Here is a 13,317-nt window from a genome sequence, read left to right as displayed (position 1 = left end):
AAAGAACAAATATTAGTTATTTTTAACAAAGAAATAAGTCGTATTTTTTATGTTATAATGTAATACTGCATTTATATTATTTTAAGCTTTTTTTTAAAATAAAATTTAAAAGTTTATAATCATGTCAGTTACATTATTAGCTAGAATTAGAAATGGATTTTTAAATCTGTTTAATTGGGCTGTTAATTACTTTTGATTTTGTCATTTGCAGTATAAAGACCTTTTCCATTTTTATGTTACGCTACTTTATACTTTTTCTTAATTAAAAATTGTAAAAATAACAATTAGTAACCTTAAACATCTTATTAGTGTTATAATTCGGTATACTTTATTCTAGACATGTTGAGATCAACAAGTTAATTCAATTTATTTCTCAAGGCAAAAAAGGTATATCTTTATACCGAGTTTGTTGTCTCCTTTCGTATTTACCGATTAAAGTAAGCCTCCAAGATTTACTAATTTAACGACAATATTATAATGGATTTTCGTTATGCCAAAAATAGATTTTTTAAATGGCCTTTAAAAGTGTTTTGAAAGTTGTGTATACTTATAGCAAAACAAAAATCACCATCTTAAAATCTATAAAATATACGAATATACTGACTGGATAATTTTAGTGCTCAACGCATATGATGTGTCATGATATATTCAAACCTTACAGTGTTGGTATTAGTATTAGGTATCATGATTTTCAAAGATTTATATAATTTTTTTGTTTGAGCTACAACGTACATTTTTATTGATACTTAGATTTCACTCAATTATTTCGCTTATTATATCTGATATTTTCTTAAATATACTTAAATTGAAGTAGTAGAAATATAATGGCGTCATTTTGTGTGTTCAAATACAATTTGTTTATTTGTTAATTCAATGGAATATAAATATATGCTACCCAACTTAACCAATATATATATATATATATATATATATATATAGTTTATATATATATATATATATATATATATATATATATAGTTTATATATATATATATATTTTTTCATTATATATATATATATATATATATATATATATATATATATATATATATATATATATATATATATATATAGTAAGTTTATTATTTTGTTTTGTACAATCATAAATTATACTAATTAAATTAAACAACTGGATTTAGTTTGACAGTTCGCTTACACGCTTTGGCTTTATTATTTATAAATACTCAATTAAAACAATAGATTAATATCGACATTTAACTCGGATAATAGTGGAGTAATAATATAACATAACTAACTGCACCATATCCTAGATGGAAGAAACTTATTTTGCAATCTGTCATCGTTACCCTTTTTAAAGCTGATTGCATTGTTTTGACTTAATTTTCTCTATTGGAATTACCCAATGAATTACAAGGTAATGAATTAATTCAGCGATAATTAACTGCCAAAAATAACGAAACATAATACGTAATAAGCAGTTTTAGCCACAAACAGATATAATAAGCGAGGAATTTAATTATATATTAATAATCTCGATTATTAACGTTGATTTAAATTTTTTTTGGAAAATAATTACCATAGCCCGTTAATGATTGGGCTTATTGAATAAAAATGAAACCTTTACATAATTAGAATTTGATTATTGCATCCATAATTTATTTGCTATGATATTGAGACAGATTTTGAAAAATATTTTATTCGAATAAATCCAAGGAAAGAAAGAAAAACTGTTATATCAAAAAATAGTTGAAAACGATATTAATAAGTTATTCACGATATGAATTATAAAAATATATATCAGTACATATATATCGAGTCCCGTAGAGATACAAATTCAGTAAAATTTCCTACAAAAAATTCGTTTTTTTATAAAGAAATATGTAGATTTCGGGAGGAAAAAAGGACGCGGAACTTTCCTATTGCAAAAGTTCCCCGGAAAGTTGATGGTGACTTATATCCTCTCAATTTACCAAATAAAAAGTTGGTATTTTCAGAAATCCGAACTAATGAAGATATATAGCTCGCAGACGAAAGATATCATATAAAAGAGCGAAAATTATTTCGGCTCTCAAAGGAAACTATGAACAAAGAAATGGAAAACTTATTATATATACAGGCTTTTTGGTTTTGGTTTTGGTAATAATAATAAATTCTTTGTTTTATTGCTTTTTTAATAAATATTGCTGTCGGAATCGTATATGAATTCAAAGAATAGAGTGGATATAATACCGAGAACGTTACATCAAAAGTGGTTTTGCTCCCGCTTCTAGACACACTCATTAAATGGGATATACTATAAAAAAGAAGACACTGTGCACTTACCGGTAATAACTTCAATTTTGTAATAACCCAGTATACATAGTTAATAATATATAAAAGGGTTTAGAGAAAAAACCTGTAAATTTATTTTAAAAACTGTTTGTAACTGTTAGATCATTCAGTCTCTAAGTAAAAGTAAAAAAAACTTTATTTCTTCGTACAGTACGTAAATAATATAATCATATGACATATAATATTATACACATAGATAATTAAATTGATTCCTTGGAATAAACAATATGTGGGTCTCAATAAAGCTCAACATATTACGGATATTCATGGTTCAGTAAATTAGCTGAAAAAGAAATTTAATGAGAGAACTTGAATACTTTATGAAAACAATTTGAAAACAAGAAACAATATCAACTTTTCAAAGAAATTAGGGGCGAGAATATTCTAGCCGCGCTGTTACCTTCCACCTGTTTTCAGCCGTCATCGGAGTGCTCACCGCAAAAAACCGACATATCAATTTCCATTGAAGCGACGATATCCGGTCCCAAAAAAAAGGAATGTTTTACGTGCCGGCTAATATCACGTCCTCGCGTCTCGCGCCATTTGACAGCCAGATGCCGAACGACATATTCGAGTTGGCCGTGAACGTGTCGGCCAACGACACCCTCGACTTTTACCTGTCGTGCAATCCGTTCCATCATTTTTTCACCGTTTTCTATATACCGATAGTCATCGTGGTGGGACTGATTGGCAACGCGCTGTCCTGTTTCGTCCTGCTGACCACCCATTTGAAGATGAGAAGCTCCAGCTACTATTTAGCAGCATTGTCGGTAAGTAATGCATACTGCATATACTTTAAAACAAAAGGAATTTAAAGCAAAATTCAGATAATTGTTAAAGTAATATATATTATTATATACTAGACAAATTAGGACAAAGAGGAAATCATAACTTATTTGATTATGAATCTGTTTAATAAAACATTTATCATTAATATAATTGTTAAGTGTAATACCAAACGTAAATTTATATTACAAGGAAAAGGAAATGTGAATCATGGTTTATTTAATGACCAGTGCTATTAATATAGCACTAAATTCATTAATATAATATCTTTTAGAAGTTAGTATACTGTATTTTCATTAAGTAACATGTAGCATGTGTTTAACATAAGTAGCATTTTGAACATGGCATGAAAGAAAAAGGACATAAAAGGGTAAACATATTAAAAAAAAGAAGAACTATGTATCATTGTTTATATGAAGGTAATGTAGCATGAAATAGGATTAAATCAAATAACATAATTTCTGTTTAGAGACAGTATATGTATATTTTTGCTATAAAATTATTGCTATAGGGCGAAATAGAGTATGCTTGCTGGAATTGTATGCAATCATTTTTATGGAAATAATTTGAAACTGTTTATTAAACAAAGTCAGGAAGTCACGAAGGGAATTTTCAACTATCATCATTATAAAAAAAGCCTGAAGTACATTTTAAGAAATAATTAAGAATGTTAATATTTCTACAAATGCTATGTTGTTGGTTCTTTCATAGCATATAAAGCCTAGTGACAAATACTGTATTTACTCATCTGCCCGATACGACAAATCGTAATTTACGTTATTAATTATAAAACTATCAATTTTACAGTCCTACATACACATAGACAACAACAGATAATAACGAGCAGTAAACGAATATACTGTATCTTTGAAACAATTAAAAATGAAATAAAAACATGCAATCAATCGCTTTCTATTGTTCCACATGAAAATTGAAATTTGATGATCTCAATTCTCATAATTTCCGAAAGTGCAATTTAAACAAACTATAATCTGCGAAAAAAAAACAACAATTTATCAGCGTACACATATGCTCGATAAAAATAATTAAAACTGTTTGTTGATTATATTTGATAGCTTGATATGGTGGTGATAAAGATTGAACTGGATTAATTCTCTTTGATGCAGGTATCGGATTTTGTCTTCTTGCTAACGCTGCTGGCTCCTTATTGGAGTTACAACGACATCATCAACATTTTCAATCAGGAAGGATTCTGCCAGTTTTTTATCTACTTGGGTGCGGTCACTTCTTTCATAAGCGTCTGGTTGATTGTCGCTTTTACCACCGAGAGGTTTATAGCTGTCAGATACCCGCTACGTCGCCAGTATATGTGCACAGTGTCGCGGGCTCAGATGATAATAGCTGGAATTACTGTGGCTGGATTGGTATCCCAAGTTCCTATGTTATGGGTAAGGACAAACCATACTAAAACCATCAAATAACACTAACACAACTCCAGATGGCCAAGGTTTTAATAGATAACGACGACAAGCCGTTGTGTGAGATGGAACCGACCATCAACTGGTTGCTGGCGAATTTTCTGAACTGGCTGGACACAATCCTGACGTTCGTCATTCCGTTGACATCGTTACTGATCATGAACTCGATGATCGGTAAGATCCTGTTCAATTCACGCCGATTGGCCGCCACGGACGATGAGCGCATCAAGTTTCATCATGCCAGCTCGCAGGTTAGTGGAAATAAGTAATTGCTACCCTCCTAAAACAGTGGACGGTTCTTTTAGAGCAGCGACTCGACCAGGCTCTCCGATTTCGATTCGACGGCTTCAAGGAAACACGTTAAATTTGAGGATTATCCCATAAGATGTAGGTATCCCTTATTACTAGATGTGACGGAAAGTCATTACTGATTTTTCCAACAGACTTAAGTAGGTGTAAGCATGCAGTGCTATGATTTGTCACATAATTTCGTTTTAATGACAACGAGCTTCAAAGCTAAATTTATATCTTTGAAAATGTGAAGTTTTGTACTTGAAAACGCGCATTTTCATCACGTATTACTTTTCATATTTAATCAAATGGACAAAGCTACTGAAAGTAATTGTTTCCTGGTAGAGATAGTTAATGGTGATTGCTACTGACAATAAATGATCATTTTGAACTATACATTGCCATCGATAAATTGGCCTGAAAGATGGGCAAGATGTATAAAATCAAATGACCAATTCTTTCAGTAAATAAACTTTTCCACTTTCTTGAAAATTATGTTTATTTTGAAAAAAAGTGGTAATGACTTTCCGGTGCACCACCTGGTTGTCTACCCAGTATTAGTTCAGCCAGATGAACAATTTGTTTTTTTGCTCGATATTCAAAATATTGCAATTTAAAAATATATTAAGATTGGACGAAGAATCAGGATTATCAATTATGTCAGAAGAATCAACAAATTCGGATAGAGAATAAATGTCCATCATAGTTCATCTAATTATGTATAACTTCTTTTGAGGGATTAATCTAGTGGTATCGACCGTGAAGCAAAATATCGATATTTCGGGGAGCACAATATGTCTATACCAAACAAGGATCTCTTTTTACCGACTAAGTTTTGTTACTTAGACTGGAAAAAAGTAGTTAAAAGAAAATATAAGTTTTTGAAACATATTTCTTACTTTGAGTAAATAAACATTTCCGCTTTCTTGAAAATTATGTTTATTTTCAAAAAAAAAGATAACGACTCTCCGGTACACCACCTGGTTGTCTAGCCAGTATTAGTTCAGCCAGATGAACAATTTGTTTTTTCGCTCGAGATTCAAAATATTGCAATTTAAAAATATATTAAGATTGGACGAAGAATCAGGATTATCAATTATGTCGGTAGAATCAACAAATTCGCATAGAGAATAAATGTCCATCATTGTTCATCTAATTATGTATAACTTCTTTTGAGGGATTAATCTAGTGGTATCGACCGTGAAGCAAAATATCGATATTTCGTGGAGCACAATATGTCTATACCAAACAAGGATCTCTTTTTATCGACTAAGTTTTGTTACTTAGATTAGAAAAAAGTAGTTGTTTTATTTAAAAGAAAATATAAATTTTTTGAAACATATTTCTTACTTTGAGTAAATAAACCTTTCCACTTTCTTGAAAATTATGTTTATTTTGAGAAAAAAATGGTAATGACTCTCCGGTTCACTACCTGGTTGTCTACCCAGTATTAGTATAACCAGATGTACAATTTGTTTTTTCACTCAAGATTCAAAATATTGCAATTTAAAAATATATTAAGATTGGACGAAGAATCAGGATTACCAATTATGTCAGTAGAATCAACAAATTCGGGTAGAGAATAAATGTCCATCATAGTTCATCTAATTATGTATAACTTCTTTTGAGGGATTAATCTAGTGGTATCGACCGTGAAGCAAAATATCGATATTTCGGGGAGCACAATATGTCTATACCAAACAAGAATCTCTTTTTATCGACTAAGTTTTGTTACTTAGATTAGAAAAAAGTAGTTGTTTTATTTAAAAGAAAATATAAATTTTTTGAAACATATTTCTTACTTTGAGTAAATAAACTTTTCCACTTTCTTGAAAATTATGTTTATTTTGAGAAAAAAATGGTAATGACTCTCCGGTTCACCACCTGGTTGTCTACCCAGTATTAGTATAACCAGATGTACAATTTGTTTTTTCACTCAAGAATCATAATATTACAATTTAAAAATATATTAAGATTGGACGAAGAATCAGGATTATCAATTATGTCAGAAGAATCAACAAATTCGGATAAAGAAGAAATGTCCATCATAGTTCATCTAATTATGTATAACTTCTTTTGAGGGATTAATCTAGTGGTATCGACCGTGAAGCAAAATATCGATATTTCGGGGAGCACAATATGTCTATACCAAACAAGAATCTCTTTTTATTGACTAAGTTTTGTTACTTAGATTAGAAAAAAGTAGTTGTTTTATTTAAAAGAAAATATAAATTTTTTGAAACATATTTCTTACTTTGAGTAAATAAACTTTTCCACTTTCTTGAAAATTATGTTTATTTTGAGAAAAAAATGGTAATGACTCTCCGGTTCACCACCTGGTTGTCTACCCAGTATTAGTATAACCAGATGTACAATTTGTTTTTTCACTCAAGAATCATAATATTACAATTTAAAAATATATTAAGATTGGACGAAGAATCAGGATTATCAATTATGTCAGAAGAATCAACAAATTCGGATAAAGAAGAAATGTCCATCATAGTTCATCTAATTATGTATAACTTCTTTTGAGGGATTAATCTAGTGGTATCGACCGTGAAGCAAAATATCGATATTTCGGGGAGCACAATATGTCTATACCAAACAAGAATCTCTTTTTATCGACTAAGTTTTGTTACTTAGATTAGAAAAAAGTAGTTGTTTTATTTAAAAGAAAATATAAATTTTTTGAAACATATTTCTTACTTTGAGTAAATAAACTTTTCCACTTTCTTGAAAATTATGTTTATTTTGAGAAAAAAATGGTAATGACTCTCCGGTTCACCACCTGGTTGTCTACCCAGTATTAGTATAACCAGATGTACAATTTGTTTTTTCTCTCAAGAATCATAATATTACAATTTAAAAATATATTAAGATTGGACGAAGAATCAGGATTATCAATTATGTCAGAAGAATCAACAAATTCGGATAAAGAAGAAATGTCCATCATAGTTCATCTAATTATGTATAACTTCTTTTGAGGGATTAAACTAGTGGTATCGACCGTGAAGCAAAATATCGATATTTCGGGGAGCACAATATGTCTATACCAAACAAGAATCTCTTTTTATTGACTAAGTTTTGTTACTTAGATTAGAAAAAAGTAGTTGTTTTATTTAAAAGAAAATATAAATTTTTTGAAACATATTTCTTACTTTGAGTAAATAAACTTTTCCACTTTCTTGAAAATTATGTTTATTTTGAGAAAAAAATGGTAATGACTCTCCGGTTCACCACCTGGTTGTCTACCCAGTATTAGTATAACCAGATGTACAATTTGTTTTTTCACTCAAGAATCATAATATTACAATTTAAAAATATATTAAGATTGGACGAAGAATCAGGATTATCAATTATGTCAGAAGAATCAACAAATTCGGATAAAGAAGAAATGTCCATCATAGTTCATCTAATTATGTATAACTTCTTTTGAGGGATTAATCTAGTGGTATCGACCATGAAGCAAAATATCGATATTTCGGGGAGCACAATATGTCTATACCAAACAAGGATCTCTTTTTATTGACTAAGTTTTGTTACTTAGATTAGAAAAAAGTAGTTGTTTTATTTAAAAGAAAATATAAATTTTTTGAAACATATTTCTTACTTTGAGTAAATAAACTTTTCCACTTTCTTGAAAATTATGTTTATTTTGAGAAAAAAATGGTAATGACTCTCCGGTTCACCACCTGGTTGTCTACCCAGTATTAGTATAACCAGATGTACAATTTGTTTTTTCACTCAAGAATCATAATATTACAATTTAAAAATATATTAAGATTGGACGAAGAATCAGGATTATCAATTATGTCAGAAGAATCAACAAATTCGGATAAAGAAGAAATGTCCATCATAGTTCATCTAATTATGTATAACTTCTTTTGAGGGATTAAACTAGTGGTATCGACCGTGAAGCAAAATATCGATATTTCGGGGAGCACAATATGTCTATACCAAACAAGAATCTCTTTTTATTGACTAAGTTTTGTTACTTAGATTAGAAAAAAGTAGTTGTTTTATTTAAAAGAAAATATAAATTTTTTGAAACATATTTCTTACTTTGAGTAAATAAACTTTTCCACTTTCTTGAAAATTATGTTTATTTTGAGAAAAAAATGGTAATGACTCTCCGGTTCACCACCTGGTTGTCTACCCAGTATTAGTATAACCAGATGTACAATTTGTTTTTTCACTCAAGAATCATAATATTACAATTTAAAAATATATTAAGATTGGACGAAGAATCAGGATTATCAATTATGTCAGAAGAATCAACAAATTCGGATAAAGAAGAAATGTCCATCATAGTTCATCTAATTATGTATAACTTCTTTTGAGGGATTAATCTAGTGGTATCGACCATGAAGCAAAATATCGATATTTCGGGGAGCACAATATGTCTATACCAAACAAGGATCTCTTTTTACCGACTAAGTTTTGTTACTTAGACTGGAAAAAAGTAGTTTTTTTATTTAAAAGAAAATATAAGTTTTCTGAAACATATTTATTTTAAACGATTAGCGTTTTTCATTTCATTTCTTAATATACATGATAAATGATAATTGACGATATTAATAATCAACAAATTCTTTACCAACTAATATATATTTTTTACTATTTTCACTTTTATAGGCAACAGACATCCACGTTCTTCCCAGAATCAATCTCAACAGAACATCAACACGATGCTCTTCATCATTTCATCCGTGTTCATTATTCTGAATTTCCCAAGGTAATTACAAATCTATTTTTAAGTTACATATTGGAGTTAATTGCATTTATTAATAAGGACCCTCAATAAAATTCGATATGACAACGAAAAATGTATCTTGGGTCAATAAAATCAATCTGAGCTAGTGCTCATTAAAATGTGCATGCTACTAGTGCAAGTTTAATATCCGAAGATTATTCCCAGGCATCTACTCATAAATGCAGAGATATTGAAAACGTTGCTTGAATTCTATAATTTTAATTAAAATTATTAAATAGAAAATTACAAGGAAAATTCGTATATCGTAAAGGAAGTTGCTATGGCAACGAAAATTGTTTCAAAAAATATAATTAATTTCCGGCTCAATTCTGACTTTAACCTATTAATTGACAAAGTGTTTTATAAAGTGACTATTTTATTCACGCTGCATCTAGTTAAATTAAAGCTCTTTTTGGAAATGATTATTATTTGCCCTACAACTTCGGAAATTGATTTTATATTAATTTACAGTGATGCGTGAACTTATCGATTGCAGGAAGGTAATTTACTTTAAGTGATTTTCAAAATGAATTCTTTCATAAATAATTCCATTTTTCTCGAAACCTTTTGACACTTCGTTGATCATAATAACAGGTCAATTGAAAACTCCCTGGCCTACCATAGTAAAACATATTTTTGGCAAAATTTATTCAACATAATTACCTTCAAGGACGATACACTGATTATAGCAATCCTCCAGCTTTATCATAACACTTTTGTAGTACGATATTTCCTTTGCTTCAAAATACACCCCAGTTTCGGCCATCACCACCTCTTCATTCGACGAAGATATCTTCCCAGCGAGCACTCTTTTGAAATCTCAGAAGAGAAAATAGTCGCTGAGGGCCAGATCTGGAGAAAACGGTGGATGAGGAGGCCATTCGAAGCCCAATTCATGGATTTTTGCTATCGTTTTCACTGACTTGTGACACGGTGCATTGTTTTGGTGAAGCAGCACTTTCTTTTTCTTCAACCGTTTTTCGGCGATTTCGTCCTTCAAACGGTCCAGTAACTCTATATAATAGTCGCTGTTGATGATCCTTCCTTTTTCAAGGTAGTCAATAAAAATTATTCCAGGAGCATACCAAAATACTGATGCCATAACTTTGCCAGTCAACTGTTGCGTTTTCTACGCTTTGGAGCGGATTCATCGTGTGCAGTCCACTCGGATGACTGCCGATTGGACTTTGGAATGACATGATGGAGCCATGTTTCATTCATTGTCACATATAGATGCAAAAACTCGCACTAGCTTTATTAGGCTTGATCATCTTCAAACACTGCTCCGAATCATCAACTCGTGGTTGTTTTTGGTCAAAAGTGAGCTCGCGTGGCACCCATTTTGCACAGGGCTTTCTCATATCCAAATGTTCGTGAATGCTATAATTTACACGTTCAGTTGATATCTTTAGAGTGTCTGCTATTTCATTTAATTTCACATTAGGGTCGTTCAAAATTATTTTGTGGATTTTTTAAATGTTTTCGTCGGTAACAACCTCTTTTGGGCAACCACTGCGTTCACCGTCTTCGGTGTTCATTTCACCACATCTAAACTTAGCATACCAATCATTGATGATTGATTTTCCTGGGGCAGCGTCCGAAAACTCGGCATCAAGCCAAGTTATTACTTCAACTGTATTTTTTTCCCTTCAAAAAGCGATATTTTATTAACACGCGAATTTCCTTTTTATCCATTTTTTTCACAATAACAAGCTGCTTCACTCAAAATTCTATAATTCACAAACTAATGGTCCGATAGCTGTTAAACTTATACACGCATCTTTTGAGGGTTAGGGCTAACAAAAAACATATGGATTTAATTTTAGTAGCGCCACCTATGTGCCAGACTGGAGACTTTTCAATTGTCCTGTTACACAATCAAGCGATTCCTATAAAGGCTAGGGCTAGGGCTATTTCGTGGATGATCGTATTCTCTTTATTTCAGCTACATAGTACGTCTCATCGTTTATTTTGGTTTCACCCTGGCTGACAAGTCGCCGCCAGGTTATCTATATTGTGCGCAGCAATTCTCCCAGATGCTCTATTACACCAATTTCAGCATCAATTTCATCCTGTACACCTTGTGCGGTAAATCTTTTCGGATGTGCCTGAAGAAAATATTGAGAGAACTATTCAGGAGGATCTTACCGCCTTAAGATACCTCACGGATAGCGGAACTGTAATTATGGACTGTAAATATGTACATAAAGTTAAACCAAATGCAAGACTGTTTATATTAATTGGTAAATTAAGTTAATTGATAAGATACAAGCTCATGTAGGTGCTAAGTCAAGATGTACAAGTTTGTTTCCGTAAATTATTTAACAAACATGTCCACCATTGATTTATTTTGCAAATGTTATGTTGAAAAGAACTGGTCATTTTCGAAACACTCTACGAATAATTTTGACTTTTGAATGATGCCATTGACATAAACAAGTGACATTAGGGGGAGAAATAACTGAAGAATATAGTAGGCGGTTATGACGTTCCAGACAAGCATCTGTAGCATCTTATATATTTTCGATAGATTTTGTAATATTGTGAACGTTCTTCGTGTGTGTATAAATTGTTTTTATTTCTATACTAGATTCAAGCGCATCAGTTGTAACCCATTGCAGTCTCCTATGATGGTTTAATGCCTCAAACCTATATATTAAAGCAAACTTAGTCATATATTTCTTTAAACATAGCGGATAACAAGATTTTAGCTCGTAAATTGACATATTTAATCGCGACTAACTTGAATGATTCAGACAAGAATCGACTAAAATTTATACGTGGTTTCGTTGGTAAATGGCCAGTTTTATTGTATAATATTTATGATGTATATGATGCATAGAGCTATCTGTAGGAGAAAATTGGAACCAAACTTGTACAGTTATTAGATGTTAATATTTTATTAAGACATTCAATAAATGTTGTACATGTGAATGACGATTTGGTATTCCAAAATATTGTAGTTCATATTTATTTTTAACCGGTTAAATTGTTATATCTACTGTATATAAAGAAAATTATTTTCTACTGACATTCAATAATTTTACTTATTTTCTGACAGGGTGTGTCTAGTTTTAAATATTTTTGTTTGTCAATCAAACGTACTAAACTCTGTCTTTCCTTTGTACAGATTCGAATAAATATTTATGAGGATAAAGTTGATTTTATTTAATGTTAATTTTAATAAAATCACTTGAAAAGGTTTTAGTTATATAAAAACGATGCCAAATCTCCATATAATTTACTTTTTTGCAGTTTTTCATGTTGTAGGTGAAGTCTTTTATGTTAAAAGTATCGAAATCGTGTCTTTCGAGTGGTATTTACTAGAGAATACGTCAAGTATGTCGAAAAAAACTATCTACTCTATGTGAACTGTAATAGACAGTAAGTGTTCGAGTACGAATAGCCATATAAATTGCAAGTAACCGTTGGTACATGTTTGCTTTGGCGTGGATAACAAAGCCGTAAGTTACCGCACGGTAAACAGTCCAGAAAACAAAATGAAGGTCGCAACAATTAAGAGGGGCAACGCTATCCAGACTTGTACCAAAGGGGAAAAATCCCGACCGCTATGCGCGAAAGAAAACCTCGACAATAGAAAGTTTTCATTGGTACGCAAATTTCTTTAATTGGAAAGCATTATGAAGCGCTCTCGAGAAACTTTTAGCGGCTCTCGTTAGAGGATTCTTTATAGAGAAACGTAAATTAGGTGTTTTTATACTGGGGAAAAATGAAATGAATCCGACTATTGTGGTA

At 30.9% G+C, this 13,317-nt stretch overlaps 2 protein-coding genes across 2 annotated transcripts in view; one reads left to right on the top strand and one right to left on the bottom strand.

Annotated features, from left to right (window-relative positions):
• The window catches only part of LOC143205095 (dynein axonemal heavy chain 1), a 65,352-nt gene that overhangs the window by 26,587 nt on the left and 25,448 nt on the right, over positions 1 to 13,317 (bottom strand). The window lies entirely within an intron of this gene.
• Positions 2,790 to 11,717, top strand: CNMaR (G-protein coupled receptor). Its single transcript, XM_076417906.1, has 6 exons — positions 2,790 to 3,062; positions 4,206 to 4,487; positions 4,538 to 4,768; positions 4,823 to 4,904; positions 9,444 to 9,543; positions 11,507 to 11,717. The coding sequence occupies exons 1-6, from the start codon at positions 2,790 to 2,792 to the stop codon at positions 11,715 to 11,717; spliced, it is 1,179 nt and encodes a 392-aa protein (XP_076274021.1).

The sequence above is a fragment of the Rhynchophorus ferrugineus genome, unplaced genomic scaffold (genome assembly GCF_030347505.1).
Source record: "Rhynchophorus ferrugineus isolate W39M unplaced genomic scaffold, kcgeb_rfMv2 rfM11, whole genome shotgun sequence".
NCBI lineage: Eukaryota > Metazoa > Arthropoda > Insecta > Coleoptera > Curculionidae > Rhynchophorus > Rhynchophorus ferrugineus.
This window is presented reverse-complemented; position numbering and strand designations above follow the sequence as displayed.

Coding starts and splice junctions, on each gene's coding strand:
- CNMaR (XM_076417906.1), top strand. CDS start 2,790: ATGTTTTACGTGCCGGCTAATATCACGTCCTCGCGTCTCGCGCCATTT. Junction 3,063..4,205: donor ACTATTTAGCAGCATTGTCG/GTAAGTAATGCA, acceptor TCTTTGATGCAG/GTATCGGATTTTGTCTTCTT. Junction 4,488..4,537: donor CCCAAGTTCCTATGTTATGG/GTAAGGACAAAC, acceptor ACACAACTCCAG/ATGGCCAAGGTTTTAATAGA.